Here is a 25338-nt window from a genome sequence, read left to right as displayed (position 1 = left end):
ACTCATATGTAATGGTTGTGAAATTTAAATTTGGTGTACACTGTTGGTGACTGTGACACTTAATCGTCCCTGAAGGACTTTTTTATTCCGCTCCTGCAATGCCATGCATACGACGCAGAACAAACGCGCAGATAAAAAAACAGTAGGCTAACAGTTAGGAAACTAAACGAGTTTACAGTATACCGCTGTCTACGTGCTAACGGATGAGCCTGCTAACCCAGAATGGCTTTTCTGTGCTGTAGTTCGATCTCTGCAGCATTTAGTGTTACAGACATGCCGAGGGTGTTATGAAAAGTTAATGTATACAGCTGTTTTAAAGGGCTACGGCCACGGGTACGTGTAAATGTGTGGTCATGCACTGAACATTTGGCCGATAATGTTCATTTAATTTTCTTACAGAGTATCTACCAGCACCTTCATAGGTTCAAGGGGGAAGATAGCCTACGTACCAAGTTAAAATAAGCAACCGGGACAGAATTAAAAATAGATTATAATAGGTAATTAGTTTGGTTCCAAGCCTTCATGTCTGGTTGACTGATGACCCATAAGTAGGCTGTCACTTTTAATAAGACTGTCTGCTGGCAAGAAGATAAATGTGTAATCAAAATGCATAGTGACTTGCTGTGATAGTGACCCATCCCCCCCCACACACACACACACAGTCCAGAGCATAATAATAATAATAATAATAATAATAATACCTGAGCTGAGAAAAACAATTGCATTTATCATCCTTCATCGTGGGAATAGACAATAGCTCCCCTCCGACATTGTTTAAAGGCAGATTTGATTTGCATGGTTTTTAAAGTTCACAGGGGTGCCTTTTGAATCCCCAGCACGCACAGCTAGGTTATGAGATGCTAATGGAAATTTCGACGCACGCAGTGGATGGGGCGAATGAAGTTGACTATGGAGGATATGGGAGGGGTGTAGCCTACATGACAAAACCCTTTGAAAAAACGTTGCGCGTCCACCGTCGCCAGTCAGTCAGTCACCATCCCAGTTGCAGTACATCACTTCCTGTGCTTCTGTAATGAAGCTTCGTTTTTAACTTCGTCGGTTTTTATCAGCACAAGTCGGGATTCGGGAGGGGTGAGACAAGAAGGTACAATTCAAGGTGAAGAAGGAAGGCGAGACGAAAAGCGAAGGGTTCCGTCGGTTGATCCGGGTAGAAGAAACCCAGGAAAAACACGTAAGCCGAATATTAAGCCACATGCCCATATTTTGCTACTAGGCTAACAACTTAGCCCGTTTACTTGCTGTTGGCGTGCTTTAGTGAACTATAGGCTATATACGATTGAACTCTGGACTTGAGTTTGTGTTTGACTTAAGATGCCTCGATTGTTCCTTTATTCGTCTGTTTAGCTAACAAACCACTGCTAGCTAGTTGTGTTATTGTTATCACGCAATAATAAGTTTTCTTTACCGACGTTTGTATTTAGCTTACCAGTCATCAAAGTGATTGTAACTGCAGCTGCTAAGTAGGCAATAAATGCTCTAAATAGTTAGAATCCGGTCTAACGTGTATATATCTCGTACAGTAGCCTAACCGGGTTGATTACCACTACACGAATGCGGTATGTCGAAATGTTTGGTTGGTGATCAGATTCAAAGTAGGCTATTCATCAAGCTAACCTTATTTCTGGAAAGACGGCTTTTTAGCGACGACCGTGTGTTGTTTTCGACACAATGTAACTATGTTTATTTGAGTAGTAACGCCGTTCTGTAGCCTAGAGGGTGTGCTCTCCTGAAAACGAACAATAACTCCTAGTTTTTTTTAAAGGCGTGTAGACGTAGGCTGTATTCACAATGGGGATATTTTGTACCCCCAATTTGGTCTGTTGTGTATTATGAATGACCATAAAGTTATTTAAAAAAGTAATATTTGATTTGCAACGTTGGCTAGGCTATATCAGTAGTGGGCTCTTTTAAATTATGTTTGTGAGATATCGCTGGTACACATCGGCAGTATGACAAGTTACTGTTTTTTCTTGGCCTGCAAGACTGAAACTGAAAGACAGTTCCTTGTTATATCAGTTGGTGGTTTTTCTGGCATTTTGTGCCAGGTGCGTTGTTATAAAACGTAAAGCAACGCATGTGTACAGATCATGGCTTTGGCGTGTTCGGGTGCCTGCACGCTGTACACACACTGCTGTATTTAGTATGTAGTCCCAAACTGTTTACGCTTGCTAGCCCCTACCCTGTCCGACAGAATACGATCTGAGGTATTGTGAATCCAGGCTTCATGTAGGCTACGTCCCTCCTTCCCACCAGTAAAAAGGGAGGTGATCGAGGGGAACTTGTTCCCCAGGAACATTTGGTTTGTCAGCCGAAGTCTGTATTCTAGTAGGCTAATTCACATTGATGTTATCTCTGGCGTAATTTCTATAAAAGAAACGTATTCTGATTGTTTCCCATCGAAGAACATTATCATGCAGTGAGCCAAGACGTTGTAGTTATGTACATAATAAAATTGGCCTAATATATCTATAAAATTACCTTTATGAATATTGTGTAGCTTACTGTATTCCGGCTGCAGTTTTGATCTTGGACAGTTTGCCTGCACGTGCAGGCCAAAGTAACAATAACAATTACGATTATTTAAATTGCGCCCTGTATGAAATTAAATATCTGTGGTAAGCTTGTTATTATTATCATTTTCATTCTGCTGTATAGGCCTATAGTTATTGAACAGGCGCCCCAAGGTTTTGATTCAATCTTGTTTTAAGTTGGCCCCATTGTTGACATTTCTGAGCAGCTATTACAAATGGTGACTAGTATGTGCAGTATGAACCTGTAGCAACCCGATTCAGGAAGTAACGTTGGACTGGCTTGGCTCCTTTTGTCAAAGGTTTTCTCGGAACCTTGAACTGACGGGTCAAGTCTGTCCATCCAGATTTGATTAGGCTCCCACCTGTAACCAGCAGTCTTGTGGCAATAAAAAAAAAAGCAATGTGTGCAAATTTTTGCAGGTTTGGCATAGCATCCATGTGTTCCACTTTAGTGATCGCGGGAGTTGTCGTGGGCGCAAATATTAAAAAGCTGTTATGGTCACAACACCGCAGAATTGCGTTTCACGTTCTATGCTTGCGTGTGTGTCTTGTGCGACGGCTTTACAGAAGGCAGTGTCGTTTGAGCTTACGCGCTTGGCAGCTGTGAAAACTACTTTTCTTGGCCTAGCTGCCCGCAGCAGCAGTTCGTCAGCTGACCAGACGGTTTTAGAATGTTTTCGGAAGGGACCGTTCGTTGACGGCCGCTCTCGTCTCTGAGATCCAGCATATCAAGTATCGAACGGCAGGTTTAGAAATGTGCTCAAGCAGCTCAAAAGTCGTTGTCACGGTAATGTGCATTCGGCTGTCACTCGGCTAACGGTTAGTTCATGGTTTATGGTTGGTGCGTGGTTTAACTGTGTATAAAGCCTGCATGTCTTCGCAGTGACGGTCATATCGTCGTTCTATTGAGAATAGAGAGCGGCTTAATCCTCGACTCACTTTTTCAGTTTTGCCAAAGCTTTTGCGCATGATCTCCAGTTCTCTTTTGTATTGCAGCATTGAACAGAGTTGTATTTTCAGGTGAACAGACACCTTTGGAAGCCTCCTTCCTCCGCTAGCTGCTTATTTTTCTCTCTTTCTTTGCTATGGCATGTTTTCATTTCTGTCTCATTTTTATTTTCTTTAGTTCTATGTGTCTCTATTCTTGCCATTTCCTTGTAGCTGTAAATAGTTAGCTAACATAGATAGGGGGAGGGGATGGGGCGCTGTTTCTTTCCCACAGATGGGGCCGTAAAGGGCTGGCAGGTGGGCAGGTGAGCCGAAGGTTGTTCGGGGAGCCGTCATGTTTGTCTTTTGCTGGGGCCTGCATTGTTCAAAACTGTTGGTGGCAACAGTGGCATTGAAAACCTGGCATTCAACCTGCTTTGAAAACAGGTTTTTCTTTTTTTTGTTTTTGTTCCCGTTCCTTTTGAAAGCTTTTGTAAGGGTACCTTTGCTTCAGGAACATTTACGAGTGTGGGCTTTTTGAAGTTTGTTTGAGGTATTATTTATTTATTTATTTATTTTTAAAACCCTGTTAGCCACATTTGAGGGTCCTGTCATTATGGACCAAAGTCCCATTATTTTTGAAGTGAAGGTTAGTAAAATACAGAAATCAGCAGTGAAGCACCATTCAGATTTGGGATGCTTCAGCACAAATGAAAGAATGGGACAGGAAGGTTTTTAATGGATGTGTGATTTGGCCTTTTTTGGGCTGAAATCCTTATATCTGTCTGCCCATGCTGGCTCCTGTTACCCTGTTTGTGTCATAGCAGGACTGCAGCCGGCGGCCAAGCCTCCACATTCATGGAAGCAGATGAACTGACATTAAATCACGAAGGAAAAATGGGACAAGTGTAATGTTTCCAACAAAATATTTCAGCTAGCGTGCTCTTAAGCAGAGAGCGTGTATCAGGCGAGGTAGCCTACTCGATCTCTGTATTGCGTCGCTTGTCAGCTTGGTTTCCGTAAAACAATAAATTAGAAATTAATAATGAGCAAGAGGTTCTTGTGACTATGATAAGGCTACTTTATGAGCAGGATGTTTTCACTTAATTTATAATTGGTGGTTCAGCAAATGCTTTGCCACGGGCGCACGTGTGTTGCGTTGTCATATCGCCCTAGCCTCAGCATCCGTACCAATACCAATAAGTAGCCTACGTTTCCTGCTATTCTTGCCCAATATCATGATATACGACCCTGATATTATTGTGCCTCTTACATCGTCATGTTTTATGTTTGCCTTTACTGCGTTCATCCTCACAGAAACAGGAAATTGCCCGAGCACCTGACTTCCAACGCACTGACCTCATTTATATGGCTGCCACGTGATGTCATCGGTGACTTTTAGCGGCTTGTCCATTAGCAGTTTAAATGCAGATTGTTTCTAAACCTCTAATAAGTATATTTATGAATCTCAGAAAACGAAAGAAATGGCGGACGGGTGGATAGAAGGCGGGGTAATGCCGCTGAGAGGCTGGGAGACGGAGCGCTCGATGGTCTCCAGAGTCGACGAAATGACAAGTGAAGAACGGCTGAGTCCTTCTCCTGATTAAACATTCATGTGTAAGTCAGAAGCCATCAGGGAAAGGTACGATCGATCAATCAACCAATCAAAGCAGAATTTAAGAGCTGGGGTGTGTTTGGGGTGACGCCTGTCATCCCGGGTACGGAAGGCACCACTCCCCCCCCCCCCCCCCCCCCCCCCCCCCATCACCGCGGCAGGTCGTCTCGGCAACCAGCCGCCCTCCCCGGGGGGGGGCATGTTTTAAAGTTAGGCCCCTGTTGGAGGGCACACCTTGGCCTCCCTCGCCTCTGCTTGTGCCTTGCTTGTTATGAGTGGATGTGCTTCTGTCCCCACGGTGCCCGTCGCCAAGATACCCCATTGGATTATGATCACGGCAGCAGTAATGGCTGTCCCAGTAGTGATGGGGGGGGGGGGGGTGGAAATGCGCGTGCTGCACAAGCACGGTGAGGGCGAACGATCTGGGGAGGGACGGCAGCCTGCCCTACGCGCTGTAGCCCTGAGAGAGAGAGAGAGAGGAGAGAGAGAGAGCCGGGAGGGTCGCCGGGCGAGGAATGCGTTTGAGGACGCTCTGGGCCCCGGGACCCTGTTAAAAGTTTCTGCACCTCCGGGCCTCTGGTTAAACTGCACCCGCCTTAGCTTTGCCCCTACCCCTCCAGCGGACCCGGGGCCGAGGCCTGCCTCACACGGAAACCGGTCGTCCCGGTAACACCCTTGGTCCCGCTGACGTAAAACCGCCACATTTTTGCGACAGACGAAACATCGCCTCCAGCCGCTTTTCTTCTCTTTTTTTTTTTTGTAAGCCTGGGGCCATTTTGAAACCTGGTGATTCGGGAAGTTAACGGCACTTGCTGTAAGTGCTGGTTGCTGGGGTTCCCCTGGAAGTGGTCATGCAGGATGGCTTTTGGCTGAATACGGTCTGCTCTGTCGCCTTCACCGCGGATCAGGAAGTGGCCAACTGTTTTGATTTCCATGGCAGCACAGTACTGTGTAGGAGGTAATCAAGTACAGTTCACTCTCAGGGGGAGAAAAAGGTATTTAAAAAGTGCCTAAAAAAATGCTTGTGCCTGGCATGGTACATAAAATTCTACCCCTAGCCAGCAATGCACATTTGTAAGTGGATATGTTAAATGGACTGCATTTATACGGTGTATTTTCCTGCGACAACTGCGCAAAGCACTTTACAGTGAATGCCTCTCATTCACCCATTCGCACACACACACACACACACACACACACACACACTCGGACTCACAGTGGGGGGTTAGGTGTCTTGCTCAAGCGCACTTCAACACACTCAGAACTCTGGGGATCGAACCGACAACCTTGCAGCTCCAGACCGCTCTACCTCCTGAGCTAATGTCACCCCATTGTATATTTTTTGGCTTGCAAAAGGTATTTCTTCGTACCTTTATGTCTGAGTGTTTTTGGGGGAAGGGGGCTGGTTAAACTCCCCTGCGGAGGACAGTGGTTGCGCCTCTGAGCGAGGAGCTTAAGCTGAGTTGGTTTAGTGAATGTCCAGCTGTATAAATGGACTGTGACTGGAAGAATGTGAGCTGTGTGAGTTGTTGTGGATAAGAGCATCTGCTTTGTGCCTGAAGTGTAAATGTCAACAGTTCCTTTGTGTTGCTCCTCCACAGAGACGCACTTGTACATTCCTTCTGTGCTTTTCCCATCACTGTTCTGAGAACCTTACAGGTGACTCTGCCCTACACCTTCGTTGGGAATGTTGCCGTTTGACTTCGCGAGCTCCTCCTGTGGAAATGCAGGACTGGTTGCGTGGGTTAAATCCTCCCGCCCACACAAACAGAGCCGTCTTACTCTGCCTGTCGTCTCCTAACGGGCGGCGTTCTTCCCGTGGTTCATGCGCGGTCTGCGAGTGTTAGCTTAGCTTAGCTATCCCCCCCCGACTCCCTCACTGGAGACCGCTGCTCTCTGCAACCGTCTGACTTCCTCCAGCTGGACCGTCCTCGGCCCTCGGCCCCCCCCCCCCCCCCGCCCGTCCCATGGGATATCGCTCCATCGCACCTTTGGAATTTTTAGGGTCTCCCGAAATATAAAAAAAGGGGAGCAGATGGTCTGCCGTCCTCTCCTGAAGTGTCCCTGTGCTCAGACCGGGACGGATGGGGTAAGGGACTGCAGCACAGAGACTCTGCTCTCCTGGCAGTTTGGCTGTTGTGTGGACTGTACCGGGGAGTCCCCCTCCCTGGATATCATTTTAACTGCATGATTTCTCCGTCATCGATCACAGCTGCTCTCAGTAGCGTACCCCTACGTTACCCTGCCTAGCTAGTGCTAGCAATCTAGACACTGTATCACCTGCTTAGCATTTAGTAAAACAGAAAGTGCAAACTGTCCATTAAAACAGCCTGTCTGTCTCTGACTCATTGAGTGAAATTCTCCGACGGGGATGAGCTGTCCAGGATATTCGCGTCGTCATTAAAAAAAAATATTCCGAAGCATATGCAGGCTCTCTGCAGTAAACAGGGCTATCCGTTGTTACGGAAACAGTCTTATTGCGTTCTTGAAAGTAGCTATAGCGTGAATTGCGGAGTCTCAGACTTTCAAATGTTTTTTTTTTTTCTTCTTCTTCTGAAAGACGGCCTGGCTCCTCTCTTCTCTGGCCTGAACCCCGGTCTCGGGTTCGGTCAGTTATAGGAGCCAGACCTGCCGTCGCAGTTCGGGGTGTGTTCTCATGCGGCTAACCGGACGGTGACCGTACGCGCTGTCTGACAGAGGTGTGCAGGTGACTGCTTAATTGTACTTGTTAGGATAATTAGCGCTGTGGGAAAGGGACCTGCGTATGCCGAGCTCTCACTGGCTCACACACACCGGGCCAGCCAGCTGAGGATGGGCTCCCCCTCTACGGCCGGGTTCCTCCCCAGATTTCTTCCAACTGGGGAGTTTTTCCCTCTCTGCCGTTTGAGGGGTCCCCCACCCCCCCCCCGCCCACTGTGAGTTGTTTTTTTTAACCTTATATGCTTGGTATTTGGGGGTTCAGGCCTGGTTATTTTATTTTTTTGTTGTTACTCTTTTTCTGCTGCCACTGTAAAGCGTCGTCGTCTTTGGGACAGATTGCTGTAAAAAGCGCTGCACAAGTAAAACGGATCGGATTTCCGAGGAAAGTCGGAGCATTCCGTTGAGCCCGGGATCGTGTCCAGCGGCATCGGAGCGGCTGGGAGCGACAGGGAGCGGCTGTGAGCGGCTGGGAGTGGCAGGGAGTGGCAGGGAGCGGCTGGGAGTGGCAGGGAGCGACAGGGAGCGGCTGGGAGTGGCAGGGAGCGACAGGGAGCGGCTGTGAGCGGCTGGGAGTGGCAGGGAGCGACAGGGAGCGGCTGTGCTCCACACCCAGGTTTCCATGTGGACTGTGTGGCTGGCGGTCCCGAAAACTGAGCTCACAAATGGAATGTGAATATGTTTACACCGTAGTAGTGGCGGTGTGTTAGTTTGATGTGAGTTTAAACGTGACCGGTGAGCTTGTTGACGTTAGTGTGAAAGGCTCAGACGGTGACCCGTGTTTGTGTGTTTGTGTGTGTGTGTGAGCGTGTGAGCGTGTGAGCGTGTGAGCGTGTGAGCGTGTGTGTGTGTGCCAGTTCTCCTCAGACTCTCGTATCGTTTCTCGCTGCGACGCGGGTTGCCAGCTGTTCCTCGTTAGCTGGGACGTATTGGAGCGTTGCGGTGTTTCAGCTGGAAATGCCACATCCCGTCAGGAACGCCCTTCTGAGCCGTGAATTCAGGGTTTCAGGTCTCCTGTGCTGCGCGGAATTCAGGTTGCTGTGCTGTTGGCAAACACCGTGTGTGTAATTAATTAACAGGATAACCAGCAGGCCCACCCACAGCCCCCCACATGGGTGCTGTTTAGAGTCTGATGACTCAGCGTGCGTCACTGGGCTGTCTCTCAGATCTGGCCACCCGAGTCCCATAGATATTATCCCTAGAAGCCACGTAGTAATAAGATACAACTCGGAGAGATTTCCTTGATGTAATGTGTTTATGAGGCTTGTGTAAATAAAGATGTTGCGTAGGAGTCACTTGACATGGAAGTTCAGACAAAAAAAAAAAACCATTCTTACTTCTGGGCCACGAGTATAGTCTCAGAGCACAAACTGGCAGTTTCATTTTTTTAAGTAAAAATGGTGTGTGTGTGTGTGTGTGTGTGTACGCAAACACTCACTCAGTATGAAAATATCTGTGAGTGTTTGTATTTGCATTCCGCTTCTTTTCGATTGCAGTCTGCAATCTGATCTTCAGATCATCTTCGGCTGTTACTGCGAGCGCAGGAAGTGGCCTGAGACGGAAAGCTGATGCTGAGGAGGAGCCGGCGGTCTCCCCTTCTTACCCCCGCCCACCCCACCCCCCACCCCTCACTCCCTCCTGCCAGCGCTGGAGGGGCTGGGCGGGCAGAGGGCCTGGCGATCGGCCAGCGACCCCGCGGGTGTAAACCACGCCTGGCGCGGACGCCTGTTTGCGTGGCGTTGCGTTTCCGTGGCGATGGCCAGGCCCTCTCCCCGGATACGCGGGCAGGCAGCGGAGACTGGCGCTGCGCGGGCACGCCACGCCCGCCGTTTGACGGGCAGAAAGTGAACGTTTCGGCTTTTGTCCTCTTTTCACTTTCTCCCTCTTTCCCTCTCTTCACTACCCCAGATCTGACTGATGTAGACCAGATGTGTTAGTGTTATATTTCCCCTCTCTCTCTCTCTCGCTCTCTCATTCTCTCTCTCTCTTTTCTTTCTCTCACTTTCTTAACTTCAGTTCAAATGCTTTTCTGTCTCTCTGACTCTCAAACATTCATTTTGCATTCTTACTCTCATTCTCTCCATCTTATTTATTTTTTCACCCTCTCAGTTCATCTCTCTCTCTCTCTCCATCTCTCTCCTCTCTGACTGGCTCGCCCACTTGCTCTCATTCTATGGCCTCTCTGAGCGTTTGGGGGGGGAGGGGAGGGAGGGAGGGAATGGGGGGGAGGGGGAGGAGTCCCACAGCCAGACCATATTCATCATATGGGCCCGACTGGGAGCAAGCCTCCTGCAGCCTGCCATTGGATGTGCGTGTATGTGTGCGTGTGTGTGAGTTGTCTATATGTGTGTGTTTGCGTGCGCGTGTGTGTGCGCATGTGCATGCCTGTGCGTGTGCGTGTGTCTATGTGTGCGTACGCGTGTCTGTGTGTGTGTACACGTGTGCATGTCTGTGTGTGGGTGTGTGTGTGCATATATATATCCCAGTGCCTGAGGCAGAAGAGGCTGCTGTCCTTGTTCCAAAAGCTTTTCCTGACAGAGCTGAGCGCCACACAGCTGGGGAAGGAGGCAGACAGAAAGAGGGAGACGCAGGAGGAGGAGGAGGAGGAGGAGGAGGGGGGGTTGCTATGAGAAGAGAGAGAGCAGAGAGAGAAAATGTTGGAAGCAGATTTTATTTGCTTTGGCAGTCTTGCCAGGGCTTTAATACCTGGCTGAATTCTGAACATTAAATGAGGTCTACGAGGCCAACCAGGGGGGAGGGGGGAGAGAGAACCCAGCAAGCTTTATTCCATCCACTGTAGCTCTCATTCTTTCTCTCTCTTCTTCCATCTCCCTCTCACTCTCTCCTTCCATCTCTCTCCCCCCTCCTCTCTCCCTCCCTCTCACTCTCCCCCCCTCTCCCTCTCTCTCTCTTTCTCCTTCCATCTTCTCTCTCCCCCTCTCTCTCTCCCCCCTCTGCACCCCTCTCTCTCTCCTTCCATCTCTCTCTCTCCCTCCCCTCTCCCCCTCTCCTCCTCTCTCCTCTCTCACTCCCCCCCCTCCTCCTCTCTCCTCCCCCTCTCTTCTCCCTCTCACTCTCCTCCTCCCCCCTCCTCTCCCCTCTCACTCCCCCCCTCCCCTCTCCCTCTCTCTCCCCCCCCCCCGTGCAGTGCCTACGCATTACCCACAATGCTGTGCGGTGGCTGAAGGGCGCCCGGGGGGGCCCTGGTCTCCGGTCAGTGTGCTGGGCTGGACGTGGTTCTCTGGGCAGCACCGGTCAGTCGTGGGCTCTGAAAACGCGGACGTGGTCCAAACCGCCACGTTTCGCTCGCTCACTCGCTCTACCCCGCGCGTGCGCTCGCTCGCTGCAGCGCCAGAGTCTCACTCTCCCGCCCCCCCTTCCCGTCACGCGCTTACCGCCAGCCCCCGGCGGGTCACCTCACCGAGCACGAGAAGCCCAGTGCTCGGGAAAGGGATGAATTTATTCACAGAAAGAGACGCTTTTATTAACAAAAAGGCAAAAAAGGGAACGATTGCTGCAGTGTGAGCCCCCACAGGGTTTCACGTCTAGGGGGTGGAGGGGGGGATTAGGGGCTGTGAAGAGAGAGAGCGAACGCTAACAGGCTGTAGAGCACAGACACACACGCTCTCCTCCACGTGCTCTCACACACGCGCTCACAGACACACGCGCTCACAGACACACGCGCTCACAGACACACGCGCTCAGACACTCGCCTCGCCACGCGCCCGCCCGGTCACCCTCTCCCGCCGCATGCCACGACGGCCCGCCACGCTCGCCGCCCCGCCCCGCCCGGCTCTGTCCCAGTCCTGGATTAGGATTAGCGCTCTGCGCGCGGCCCGTTTTAATGGAGAGTAATTGATTTGCGAGTGCAGACGCACTGACACCGCCGCGCTGGGGGGGATTAGCCCCGCTCGCCGAAATCCCCTCCCGAGCCCGCCGCCGCCCCGCCACGCCAGAGGTCAAAGGTCGCGGCCAGCGCCTCGCCGTAGCGGGCTGCCTCGCCGCGGATTTGCTCCGCGCTCCCGCTGCGCCAAGCGGGCTTCCCCCCCGGTTTCCCCCGGTAACAGCGCGTTTGAGTCCTGAACACGATTCTCCATCTGGCAGCGCGTGTGGTGCTATCGGCGCTTTGGCGGGGGCGGGGGCGGGGTGGGGGGGGGGGGGGGGGTCCAGAGAAGTGCCAGCATGTAGCAGTATCCAGACGCTCTGGGCTGTGTGGTGCTATGAAAGCTGAGAGTAAACACAGGCTGTTTGCTGTGGCCGCCTCAGTGCTCTTTGTTTTGGGGGAAACAGTTCTGGAGAATCTGCGGCCTGGAAAAAAAAAAAGCCCAGAGGATGAAAGTGATTAACTCGCTGACCCCGCCCTCCTCCTGTCTTTCAGAAACAGACTCCCTGGCGGCGGACCGAGACCCTCTCCTGGTGAGGGCGGACCTTCTCTCTGGATTGGCTGTCTTCGTGGCGACGGGACTAAAATGAAACAATAGCTGTGCGCGGCTACCTCCCCCTCATTCTCTGCCCCTCCTCCACCCCGAACGCACACGTACCCCTCGCCCCCAACACACACACACACACACACCCTCAACCTTGCACCCACACACACACACACACACACACACACACTTGGGGGCAATCAAACTGCCTCTGGAAAAAAGAAAAAGGAAAAAAAAAAAGTAAATTTGGACAGCCAGACACCCACAATCCTTCGCACGTCTGGTGCTTTTTATTTTCTTTCTGGCCCAGTCCAGCTGGCCCGCGTCGCAGAGAGCTGTATTTTATCACAGAGTCGTCTGGCAGTCTGGAGGAGGGGACGGCGGAGCGGAGGAGACGGAGAGCTTCGCCACGCCACGCCGCGCCACACATGCACGCGTTTAAGCAGAGGAGGCGCATGGGGCATGGGAGGGCCTGAGGAGGGGGGGAGGAGGGGAGCGTAGGGGGGTTCAGCGGGGACGTCGGGGGGCGCCGTGAGGATGAGGAGGGAGGCCGACGCAGTCCGAAACCAGAGGAGCGGCAAAACCTGCGCGAAAACGAAAGGAATGTGACTCTCCGCATTTTTTCTTCTTCCCTCCGTTTCCTTCTCCACATCTCAAAACCAGTTTTTTTTTTTCCTCTTCTCCCTGGAAACACTTGATGAGCCGGTCCAGTGCCTTGCTGTCTAAGAACGGACGCGTTTTACGCACTGACTACGCCCTGCGCCGACGGGCTTTCCCTTCAGACTTCTCGCGTGGACGCTTCTGGCTGGCGTAACTAACGACTAAATAAAAAAAGGGCGAACAATTACAAAACCGAACCTGGGAAAAACAAACAAAAAGAAGAAAAGACGACGACGAACGTGACTTCCGTCGCACGTCGTTGCCGCCCGATCGCGAGCCGCACAGGCCGTAACCGTAGCGACGTCCTTTGGAAAGGCGCGTTTGTTTGTGTGCGCTGCGCTAGGCTAGGCTAGGCTAGGCTAGGCTAAGCTAAGTGCTCGGGCGGTGCCATGGCCAAACTGCAGTCCAAATGGCGCTTCCTGGTGATGATTTTGGGCGTGCAGCTGGTCGTCATGGCGCTGCTGTCCCGGGACGGCTACCAGAAGAGGATGACCTATTTCTTCCGGATCTTCCGGCGGCCGGAGGCCTCGGCGGGGCCCGGCGCGGGGCTCTCGGGCTCCTCCCTCCACAACCACACGGGCCGGGACGTCTACGCCAACCTGTCCTTCCTGGGGAGGGCGCAGGTGTCCGAGGAGGACCTGCCCTTCTGCCCTAAGAAGTCCCCCCTGGTCGGTGAGTCCCTCTGCTCATCCGCATCTTGTTGTGTCGATGACAAATTTCCAAAAATTGGGGGGGGGGGGGTGACAAGGGGACCTTCCTGAAATGGAAAGTAATACATTTTAAATTTTTTTTGAAGATATTATATATATTTAACAGCACAGTTGTTTTAGCCTTAAAAATGTGCTGCTATATCTGGAAGTGGTGGTAGTGAATAGATTTGCGTGCAGGAATTATGGGAAATGTTGTCTATAAAAGAAAGGGGGGGGGTTTGTGTGCAATGAGGATGCCTTGAGTACACTCAACTATGAAGAGCGACAGTCCTGGGCTGTCCGTCTGGGTACACGTCCGTTCCTCTTTTCAACACTGTGCAAGCGCCTTTACTGTCACAGAACTGGGTCAGAACTTATGCATTATATACTTCCAGGCCTCCAGGGGGCGCACTCCGGGGGCCTCCAGCGTTCATTACATAATGGAGACCAGCATGGCGCTAATGCTTCATCTATTTAGCTGATAAAGCTGGTGTAAAATCGCATCAGGAGATCAGGCTGAGGGACCGGCTGTGTCCGGGCCCAGCTGTTACGACCGCCCCCCCACCAGCTGTTACGACCCCCCCCCCCAAGGGGTACGGCTTCGGCGGTCCTCGGCTTTCGGGTCGCGACGTGGAAGCTTGACGGAGCCAAAAACGAAAACGGGCGCGTTCATCGTGTCCCGGAAGAAGGCGTGAACTACGGCGAAGCTCTGGGTATAACGCGTAGCCACTCAGGCAAGGTTACCGACCGCACCAGTGCGATAGAGCTGCCCGGTAGCCCTTTGTTTTCACCATCAGTGACTGTGAATGCGCTCGACGGAAATGGCATGTCAGGCGTCGGTTAGCGACAGGAGATGCTGTTGCTGTCTTCTGCTGTTAATGCGCTTCTAATGAGCACTACCCAGACCTCTCTGACCCTCAGCTTTGCCACGAAGGTGGCCGTGTTTTTGCATAGAATCCTAGTACAAAAGCTTTCTTTACAAAACTGTAAAGACCGTTTTTTTCCCAGTTTGGGCCCCCCACTTGAAATTATACCTAGCTGTTTGGCTGTCAGCTAGCAAACAAGCTAGTTCTACGTTATCGTCTTTTAGCAGTGTTACCTCCGGCAGTCAACTGCACTTCCTGACCGCAAACGCAAGCTAACGCTTATTAACATACAGTGCTAACGGCCGCTTTCTCTGTCTGCTTCTCGTGTCTTTTAGCAGTGTTACCTCCGGCAGTCAACTGCACTTCCTGACCGCAAACGCAAGCTAACGCTTATTAACATACAGTGCTAACGGCTGCTTTCTCTGTCGGCTTCTCGCGGGATTGAGAGCCGCGGGGTTAGCGCTGGAATTCGTACGCGCACGGAACTGCTTTCGCGCACGTCTGTAGACCACTTGGCGGCGCGGGACACGGGAGGCTCGCGGACGCTGGCCGGCATGCGAGTTGGATAACGCAGCCGCCTGCGCGGGAACGCCGGGCCGCTCTGCGTCGGGAATGCTGGGAATGCCGGGCCGCTCTGTGTCGGGAATGCTGGGAACGCCGGGCTGCTCTGCGTCGGGAATGCTGGGAACGCCGGGCCGCTCTGTGTCGGGAATGCTGGGAACGCCGGGCTGCTCTGCGTCGGGAATGCTGGGAACGCCGGGCCGCTCTGTGTCGGGAATGCTGGGAACGCCAGGCTGCTCCAGGCTGCTGTTCCGCTATGCAGTGATGCAGTGACTGATGCAGTGACTGCGCAGTGATGCAGTGACTCTGCAGATCTTCTGCTTAACTGTGAAGCAAATGCTGCTGTGTTACTCTGCTTTTATGTAACTGACAACAAAAAAACATTAATTTTTTAAACCGAAGAGGATCAGCGGCCGACAGACAGAGCATGTGCTCGTGTTCCAAAAACAAGACAAAAAAAAAAAAAACATAAACTCTGGCCTTAACAGCTGGTGTGCTGCAGAGAGAGCGAGAGTTTGCTGACCTCTTGGTGCTTTTAGAACAGCCCTGCAGCCAGGGGTACTGCACCTGCACAAACCCAATAAGAACACAGCCCGCCAGACTCGAGCATCCCCTCGTCCAATCACGTGCATTGTGCCTGAGCTTCAGTCTGCCCGGCGACAGGGAGGCATTAAGCACCGAGATGAAAAATCACTTCTTTACCGGGACATTCTGGGCGGGTCAGGGCCCAAAAGCTCTTTGTCTTTGGGTTTCCATTGTTACACAACACATTCACCCCACAGTTCGTTGTTTGATTCTCCGCCTCTCTCTCCTTCTATTGTCTCTTTCTCTTTCTCTTCCATCTCAACAAGACAAATCAGTTTAATCCCCCTCCCCCCCCAGCCCCCTTTATCTGGACAGCTGCTAATCCTAAATCTGGACCACCACAGAAATTGAAAGCAGTGTCTCTGTCCGAATGACCTGGTCAGATGGCAGAGAGACGGGTTAATCTGGGACCAGCCGTGCTTTAAAGATGGCAGATGTTCCTGCCAAGATAGTTGCCTCCCCACCCATCCCCCCTCCCGCCAGGCTCGTGTTGTCATTTCTTTGAACTTGTCAGACTCGAATAGGCAGTGCTGGTATTTCAGATATGGACGGACAGCTCAAAGATGAGCTTCCGGAGTCACAGTATTTAGCAATGTTTCCTGCCTGTCTGATTGTTCACTAGTCACTCAAACCCAGCCCCCCCCCCCACAAATTTCCAGGTGGTCCGATCCATGTCACTTTCCCCTCCGGCCTGACCCTCGCTGAGGTGGAGCGGAAGAACCCACTGGTCGTCAGGGGGGGGCGCTACCGGCCGCCCAACTGCGAGGCTCGCCACCGCACCGCCATCATCATTCCCCACAGAAGCAGGGAGCACCACCTCAAGTTCCTCCTGTACTACCTGCACCCCTTCCTCCAGAGGCAGCAGCTCAACTACGCCATCTACGTCATCCACCAGGTGCGTCTGCTCCCCACAGACTTAAACGTGTAGCGTTCGGTCCGCTGGGGAAACGGCCTGGTCCTGGCCACGCCTGCCGGTGGGGGAGGGAGGGCACACGCACCTGGGCTGTGTTAACTAGTCAGCCCGGGTGCTTAAAGCCGTGTTCCTCTCCGCCGTGCGGTGTGCCCCGTTTTGAGTTTCGTCTCTCCGGGCACGAGGGACGAGAGAGAGACCCCGCTGGAACGCAGCGAGGCTGGTCAGCTGAGAAAGCGGGCTGGCCAACCGGCGACGAGCTGACAAAGCTGTCACTCCGTGTTACTTTCTTTTGCCTTCGGCGTTTTGATATGCTGTTTTAGTTTGTTGTTTCCGCCCGGAACGCCTGAGGGGGAAGGGGGAAGGGTGAAGGTATTTATTTATTTTGATTTTGTGTTGGTGTGAGTGCACGCCCTCTCTCTCTCTCTCTCCCTCCGCCCAACCCCCCCCCCCCCCAGGGGTGTCACACCGGCGTGTGACAACATCGTTTAACACCTTTTAATAAAAATGCCACACCAGCCTTTGGCATGGGGTGGGACAAGAAAAAAACGGTGTGTTGGAGGAAACTTTTGCGTGCTATTAATTCACGATTAAAGTGGTGCAGCACCAGGAAAAAAACAAACAAATATCCAACAAATAATACGGCCAATTACAATGCAGATTAATGGCGGGCTCCACCTGGCCTAACTTAATAGTGTCTCTTCCTTTTTTTATGAATGGATTAAAAGTGGAATTATCGATTTTTCACTCATTATTTTTTGTTACTCTACTGAATTTGTATTTATTAAAGCACAATATATTTTAAACTTCCCTGAATCAGGTGTTCCATTATTTGATGTAGAATACCATTCTTGTTAATAATCACATTGATGATGATGATTATTAGTTCAAATTAAAATAAAAGCTGGATATAGACTTGTCTTATTATTCTGATCAAAAATATTCTACTTGAATCTTACTTATGTGACTAGTCCTATAAATTGCGATTAAAACTGATGTAAATTGTGCCGGATCGCATGCGTGCTATAGTAGATTCTGACATACAAACCACATACCAATCTACAGCTCAATGAAACATAATCAGCATTTACATTATCATAGTTCCATCAAAACCTCCAATATTACATTCTAAATATGGGGGTGTTGTCGACGTTAATTCGTTATTTTTAAGACTATTCTTATTGATGTTTTTTGCGTAATGGCCCGAAGGATCGAATCTTACACCCTAGAAGGAACGAGTCAGTCTGTGTTTTTCTTACTTGATTGCCACCTTCGACCGAGCCGTATCACATGACACACAAAGACAGCCGACCGCTTGAACGCTGTAATTTCCGAAGTCTGCAGTTTACTGGCTGAAGGAGGAAGCGGTTAGATCAATACTGCCCTCTGGTGACGGAAAAGCAAATTGCTGCGCCCTTTGCTGTTCAAAAATACCCGCGTTAAGCGTTTGGTTAATCTGCTTATTTAAATCCACAGTCAGACAAGCCTTTTACCTTTTTTTTTGTTGCAGAGTGAATTGGTTTTATAATGCAGTGTCAACGTAGTATTACATTTCATTTTAAAGAAACTACGGTTTAATAAAAAAAACAACGTTGTGTGGTCATGGTGTAATTTTATAATTCTGATGGTCAGAATTTCTGATCTGATTCAGAGTAGTGAAGAGGTCTTTTGCTTAGAAATAGGAAGGAAACGCATATTAAAATATCACAGGCCTACTGTTGGCAAGGCTGGAATGTGGAAAAAATATAGTACTTGCGGTGGTATGTATACTGTGCTGATGTGAGGGATAAAGGGAGCACTGTGCTGTATACCTTTGACATTAGTTACCAGCACTGGTTGATCCACCGCTGGTCTGGATCCAAGTACCCTTGGCCGTGTGGCTTATAAGTTTGCATGAATCATGGCTGACCCCCTGGCTGACGTCGGTTGTTTCCAGCTGGGGATCCTTGAGTAAGAATGGGCCTGATTCTTTTCAGAAAAGGCGCATGATCGGCGTAATGATGGTGGTAACCGTGTTCCTGTTTGTCCTGGTGTGCTTGTGTGTGTGTGTGTGTGCGTGTATGTATGTGTGTGTGTGCGTGCGTGTGTATGTATGTGTGTGTGTGTGTATGCCTGTGTGCGCTCCTGTGTGCATGTGTGAAGGAGGGGAACTACACCTTTAACCGGGCCAAGCTGATGAACGTGGGGTTCAGGGAGGCCATGCGGGAGGAGGAGTGGGACTGCCTCTTCTTCCACGACGTGGACCTGATCCCCGAGGACGACCGCAACACCTACGTCTGCGACGCCCACCCCAAACACGCCGCCATCGCTATGGACAAGTTCGGCTACAAGTCAGTCTCGCTTTCCATCTCCCTCGCCGTCTGTCCTTCTGGCTGTATGTGTCAGTCTGTAGTTCTGTCTGAATCTGTGCTGAGATCGGTCTCTGTGTATTTCTCTCTGTCTGTCTGTCTGTCTGTCTGTCTGTCTCCCTCCTCGCACCTCTCAGGGGAGGGTTTCTCACAGCTGGCCTGGTCATGTGACTCTGCTCTCTGCTTCATCCCTGGGTTTTTTTTTTAGAGGAAAATGTCTGTGTGAAACAGATTTAGCCTAAAAGTGCATATGGCTGCCGTGGCCCTGTCTGTAGGGTGGCCACTCTCATAAAGATCCCCGTAAGGGTGCCCTCTCCCCCTGTAAGGAGCTCCTATAAGAACCCTCTCTCCCCCTATACGGATCCCCTCTCCCCCTATAAGGAAGGATCCCCTATGGCATTTTTTAGTGTAAGTGGATGTTTAAGTGCACACATCCAAATGTCTGGGATTCTCCTGGACAAATCAGTGATGTGTGGGTGTGCACGTGTCTGTGTGTGTTTGTGCGCTCGTGCGTGTGTGTGTGCGTGTGTTTGTGCGCTCGTGCGTGCGTGTGTGTGTGTGTGCGTGCATGTGTGCGTGTGTGTTTGTGTGTGTGTCTGTGCGTGCGTGCGTGCGTGTGCGTGTGTGTGTGTGCGTGTGTCATTCATTGCAGCTTGCTGTAGCTTACCTCTCTCCTGGTCTTAAGGAGGTCACTGTGGTCGTCTGTGTGCGCCCTTCCCTGCTTGCTTTGTTATCTGAGCGCTCAGTGATCCTTCAGTGCAGAGCTGGCGCTGTGCGCATTACCAGCGCGTGTTCACCCCGCTCTCTGTCCCGCTCTCCCTCTAGGCTGCCCTATAAGAGCTACTTTGGAGGCGTGTCAGCCCTGACCCCGACGCAGTACCTCAAGATGAACGGATTCCCGAATAACTACTGGGGCTGGGGGGGTGAGGACGATGACATCGGAATCCGGTGAGTGCCAAAGAGCCGTCCCACGCAGGGGCGAAGGGAAAGAATGGGAAACGCAAAAAACGCTGTTTGAAATGCAGCGTATGCATGAGAAGCAGCAGATACAGTCTTCTGCAGTGCTCTGGATCAAAGCTGACCTGTTTTTCTCTCTTTTTTTGCTTTCTCCCATTCTCTCTGTCTTCCTCTATTCCTCTGTTTATTTTTCATTTTCTCTCTCTGTCCCTCTCTCTCATTTTTGGTCTTTCTGTTCCTTGCTCTCCCTCTCTCTCCCCCTTCTACACCATTTCTCTGTCTCCCTCATCCTCCACCTTCTCTCTCTCTCTCTCTCTCCTCCTCCACCTTCTCTCTCTCCCTCCCCCTCTCTCCCTCCTCCTCCACCTTCTCTCTCCCTCCTACACCCTTTTTCTGTCTCCCTCCTCCTCCACCTTCTCTCTCTCTCTCTCCCTCCCCCTCTCTCCCTCTCCCTCTCCCTCCCCCTCTCTCCCTCCCCTCTCTCTCTCTCTCTCTCTCCCTCCCCCTCTCTCCCTCTCTCTCCCCTCTCTCTCCCTCTCCCCCTTCTCTCTCTCTCTCTCTCCTCCCCTCTCTCCCCTCCTCCCACCTTCTCTCTCTCCCCCCCCCCCCCCCTCAGGGTGTCTCTGGGCGGGATGCTGATCGCCCGGCCAGCGCTGAACGTGGGGCGCTATAAGATGATCAAACACAAGCTGGACCAGGGCAACGAAATTAACCCCCGGAGGTACAGCTCCTTCTGCACACGAACACTTTCACTGGAAGCATCCAGTGTTTGCATAGAGTAATGCACTCAGTCTTACAGGGTGCAATAGTCCAGTGTTTGTATAGAGTAATGCACTCAGTCTTACAGGGTGCAATAGTCCAGTGTTTGTATAGAGTAATGCACTCAGTCTTACAGGGTGCAATAGTCCAGTGTTTGTATAGAGTAATGCACTCAGTCTTACAGGGTGCAATAGTCCAGTGTTTGTATAGAGTAATGCCTGTAATCTTACTGGGTGCAATAGTCCTCGGTAGTGATGGCTGGTTTCTCTCTCCATGATAGTTATAGCTGGTTTCTCTTTCTCTCGGTAGTGATGACTGGTTTCTCTTTCCCCTGTAGTGATGGCTGGTTTCTCTTTCCCCGGTAGTGATGGCTGGTTTCTCTTTCGTCGGTAGTGATGGCTGGTTTCTCTCTCCTTGGTAGCGATGGCTGGTTTCTCTTTCTCTGGTAGTGATGGCTAGTTTCTCTCTCTCCGGTAGTGATGGCTGGTTTCTCTCTCCCCAGTAGTGATGGGTGGTTTCTCTTTCTCTGGTCGTGACGGGTAGGTTTGTCTTTCTCCTGGTAGTGATGGCAGGTTTCTCTCTATCCGGGTAGTGATGGCTGGTTTCTCTCTCCCTGGTAGTGATGGCTGGTTTCTCTTTCTCCCGGTATTGATGGCTGGTTTCTCTTTCTCCCGGTCGTGATGGCAGGTTTCTCTTTCTCTGGTAGTGATGGCTGGTTTCTCTTTCTCCCGATAGTGATGGCTGGTTTCTCTCTCCCTGGTAGTGATGGCTAGTTTCTCTTTCTCCCGGTAGTGATGGCTAGTTTCTCTCTGTCCGGTAGTGATGGGTGGTTTCTCTTTCTCTGGTCGTGATGGGTGGTTTCTCTCTCTCCGATAGTGCCAGTAGTGATGGCAGGTTTCTCTATATCCGGTAGTGATGGCTGGTTTCTCTTTCTCCCGGTAGTGATGGCAGGTTTCTCTCTCCCCAGTAGTGATGGCTGGTTTCTCTCTCTCCGGTAGTGATGGCTGGTTTCTCTTTCTCCCGGTCGTGATGGCAGGTTTCTCTCTCTCCGGTAGTGATGGCTGGTTTCTCTTTCTCTGGTCGTGATGGGTGGTTTCTCTTTCTCCCGGCAGTGATAATGGCTTTCCTCTCTCCCCCCCTGCAGGTTCAACATGCTGGCGAAGACGCGGCAGACCTGGAAGCAGGACGGCATGAACACGGCGCAGTACGAGATCGTGAGCCGGGAGCACCTCCCCCTCTACACCAACATCACCGTCCACATCGGCACGGAGACGGGCCTGCGGCGGCACGCCGCCTCCGCTGCCCCCGCTGCCCCCAGCCTGGCAGACGGGCAGCCGGACTCCCTGGTGAAGGGACACTGAGCCCCAAAACCGACCCTGGGGAGCCCAGCCCCGCCTCCGCCAACCCCCCCCCCCCCCCCACCTTCAGACTGCAAATGTGGGTGGGGTGAGAGAATACATTGGAGAGGGACTGGACCCTTTTTCAGCCAATCGCCTTTCTTTCTCTCTGTCTCCCCGGATCACATCTTCCCCTAACACGTCAGTTGCGGGGCTTTGGCCAGGAGGGGGCGTAGCGAACGCACAGAGACTGCACCGCCCAGAGGGTATCCCGTGTGTCCTGTCTTACCCTTTCTTCTCTAAAGCCTCAAGGGGGCGCTCTCTTTACCCCCACCCCTGCCTTTCCCAGAAGAGGTCCAGAGGAACTGGATTTCCATTGGCTGCCGCCTACTCCTACTTCCACACAAGCTGTTTGTAGCCCAGCGGCATTTTAAGGGACGATTCTCGTGAAAAGACTTTGGAGGGACGGAGACTGACTCTTCATATCCACAGCTTGGTGGTGTAGCTGTTTTACGCCTCTGTTGCCTTAAATCTCGCATTTTGTTTGTCTTTCTCTTTAAGTCTGGGTCCATGTTTGAGGGGTAGGGGTGGTTCATACAGCACATAGGCCTGACTGGCCTGGTCTAGTTCTTTTTTTTTTGTTTTTGCTTCTGATCAAATCACAGAATAAAATCCTGATCTTTTAGTCTGTACTTCCATGCGGTGGGCTGGCTGCTATTCTGAAAGCCATTCCAGCAGGGTGCTTTGCACAAGACGCTGACGCTTTGGGTAATTTTGTATTTTATTATCTGGCGCAAGTTATAGTCTGTCTCCTCCACTAAAAAAAAAAAATAAACAGACAGGATGATTTTAACATTCACAGAACTGCCAACTGGAAGAATGTCACGGGCAATGGCTCAAACAGACTTTCCCAGTCACAGCCCCCCCCCCACGTGAAGGAATTCTGTGAAGGAGAAGCTCAATGATTTTGCAGAGCGTAGTCTGTCGCTCCAGCGTGACTTTACGTTTATGGTCTCAGTCAGATTTCTGCTTTGCACAGTGCTAATCACACCACCCCCCTCCCCGGTGCCTCCCCACCTCTGATTGTACGTGTTGTGTACTTTGCCTTTGCCGAATGAGAGCAGCGAGATGAGAAATGCACCACCCTTCAAACTGACGGTTCACATCAGGGGTTCCCGGGAGAGTCTCCTCTTCCAGTGCGGTGTCCCACTTCGGCCTCCAGTCTCCGGGGGGACGGCTGCGGGCCTGCTGTGCCACTGCAGGGTCAAAGGTCATGCGTGTGAAGACACCGATAGGGTGTCGTCAGGGCGGGGTCGCTCGCACTGGGACGTGGACTGCCAGGCAGGCAGACAAGGTGGTTTTTCCACTGTGGAGTCTGGTGACGTTGCACATTAAGCTGCTATGCAGAGAGCGAGCTAGCGTATGAACGAGTGAGCGAGCTAGCGTGTGAACGAGTGAGCGAGCTAGCGTGTGAACGAGTGAGCGAGCTAGCGTGTGAACGAGTGAGCGAGCTAGCGTGTGAACGAGCTAGCGTGTGAACGAGCTAGCGTGTGAGCGTGTGAACGAGTGAGCGAGCTAGCGTGTGAACGAGCTAGCGTGTGAGCGTGTGAACGAGCTAGCGAGTGAACGAGTGAGCGAGCTAGCGTGTGAGCAAGCTAGCGTGTGAACGAGTGAGCGAGCTAGCGTGTGAACGAGTGAGCGAGCTAGCGTGTGAACGAGTGAGCGAGCTAGCGTGTGAACGAGTGAGTGAGCCAGAGAGCGACCAATCAACCGAGTGCCTGGGCGAATGAGTGGGCTAGCACATGTAGCACAGTTGTCTAGCAGCAGGGATTGCCGTTGCATGTATGAAAGAGACCGGTTACCACTGCTAGGGTTAGTGAACAGTGGCACTGTTAATTTCCCAGAATATTTCTGGGGGTGGGTGGGATGTGCCTGATGTGAATAGTCATGGTGAGTAGATGTTTAAAGCCTAACCTACATGTCCCAGCGGAGGCTTGTTGTCATGGTAATAATTCTTACAATTACCTGGGATGTGCCGTTTAGGCTTTGGCTTCCAAAAGGTTGATCCTGTTTGAAAGGTGGTGCTTTTTAAAAAAAATTGTTAAAAATTTTAGTAGGACAATGTGATTTTTATTTCTTCAAGTTCAGAGTGGCCTTAAAATGATGATTAATAAACAATAAGTACATACCTGTGTGGTTACAGTGCTGTGTGTATGTGTGTGTCTGTCTGTCTGTGTGTGTGTGTGTGTGTGTGTGTGCACATGCATGCCTCCATCTATGTCTAGGGAGGATTGCAGTATGTGATGATGGACAATATTTCAGCACCAAGGAAGCATGGATGAATTTCAGCATTTGATGTTCAGGTCTCACCTGATTCCTGAACAGTCTTCCAGTCGGCCCTTGGTTAATGTCGCAATGATTGTTATTATTATTATTATTATTATTTAGGAAACTCTATTGTTTTTGTTCTGCTTTTTATTCTTTATTTATTTATTTATTTATTATTATTATTATTATTATTATTATTATTATTATTATTATTACTACTACTACTACTACTCAACAACTTTAGCATACTTAGTGACCAGTACTATGTGTAAACCCTGTTAATATAGCCCCAATTCTCAGGACTCTTGACATGAGGACCCTGTTTACACTTGGTTTTAAAGCGCGTTTTTCGGTGATCCGAACGCAAGTGGACAACCGAGACACGTCGCCGTTCACACCCGTGTCCGTCGCGCGTCTCCAAGGTGTCCAGCCCAGCCGACCACTTGTGTTCAGTTGCTGCCTACGGCACTTCCGCTAGGAAGTTATTACGTCAGTCTGTAATAATATTGTAATAATAATATTACGCAGTTATTACGTCAGTCTGTCGCCAGATTTGTTTCGCACGGGCTAGCTAAGAAAACAAAAAATATGTTTCAAGAACTGATATACATGTTCGGGCATCTGGTTTCACTTGCACTCCAAACACATACATCGGTGCTCCTCTCCATTTTTTCCGAGCGTTGGCGCGCTGTAACCAAAACCACCACGTCCTGCATCGATGACGTATTTTCCTGTTGCGTCCTTGTCGGGGACGCATCAGGACGCATTGGCGTTTACACTACAAAAGACATATGGCCAAATGCGTCCCAGACCACCTCGGCAAGTGGTTTGAGTGATCGGATCACAATGCGTCTCGGTGGTCGTTTCGCTTGTATTTAGCGCTGTCCACTTGTGATCCGATCGTCCAAGACGCATTTTAAAACCAAGTGTAAACACGGTAGTAGTCACAAAATCTGGTACATAGATGTACCTCCTCACAAGAAATTAATTTGCCTCTAGAACTGAAAAAGTCTGCCGTATTGCATTTCCCACAATTTAGACTTTTTTTTGTTGTAAAACACAGGAATGACATCTCCCCTGTTTTATGTTTTGGCACGCAGTTTGCAGTGATGTGTTCAGG

At 50.8% G+C, this 25338-nt stretch overlaps 1 protein-coding gene across 1 annotated transcript; it reads left to right on the top strand.

Moving 5' to 3' along the window:
- Positions 1-958: 958 nt before the first annotated feature.
- si:dkey-199f5.8 (beta-1,4-galactosyltransferase 3) lies at positions 959-24078 on the top strand. The gene is made up of 7 exons (XM_064304864.1): positions 959-1192; positions 12170-13550; positions 16239-16474; positions 18632-18819; positions 19663-19785; positions 20411-20515; positions 21698-24078. The coding sequence occupies exons 2-7, from the start codon at positions 13268-13270 to the stop codon at positions 21912-21914; spliced, it is 1152 nt and encodes a 383-aa protein (XP_064160934.1). The 5' UTR covers positions 959-1192; positions 12170-13267; the 3' UTR covers positions 21915-24078.
- The last annotated feature ends 1260 nt before the right edge of the window (positions 24079-25338 follow it).

Source organism: Anguilla rostrata, chromosome 1, assembly GCF_018555375.3.
Source record: "Anguilla rostrata isolate EN2019 chromosome 1, ASM1855537v3, whole genome shotgun sequence".
In the NCBI taxonomy this organism is placed as follows: domain Eukaryota; kingdom Metazoa; phylum Chordata; class Actinopteri; order Anguilliformes; family Anguillidae; genus Anguilla; species Anguilla rostrata.
The sequence above is the reverse complement of the archived record's forward strand: the minus strand, read 5'-3'. Positions and strand labels throughout refer to the sequence as shown.

Coding starts and splice junctions, on each gene's coding strand:
- si:dkey-199f5.8 (XM_064304864.1), top strand. CDS start 13,268: ATGGCCAAACTGCAGTCCAAATGGCGCTTCCTGGTGATGATTTTGGGC. Junction 16,475..18,631: donor CCATCTACGTCATCCACCAG/GTGCGTCTGCTC, acceptor GCATGTGTGAAG/GAGGGGAACTACACCTTTAA. Junction 19,786..20,410: donor GACGATGACATCGGAATCCG/GTGAGTGCCAAA, acceptor CCCCCCCCTCAG/GGTGTCTCTGGGCGGGATGC.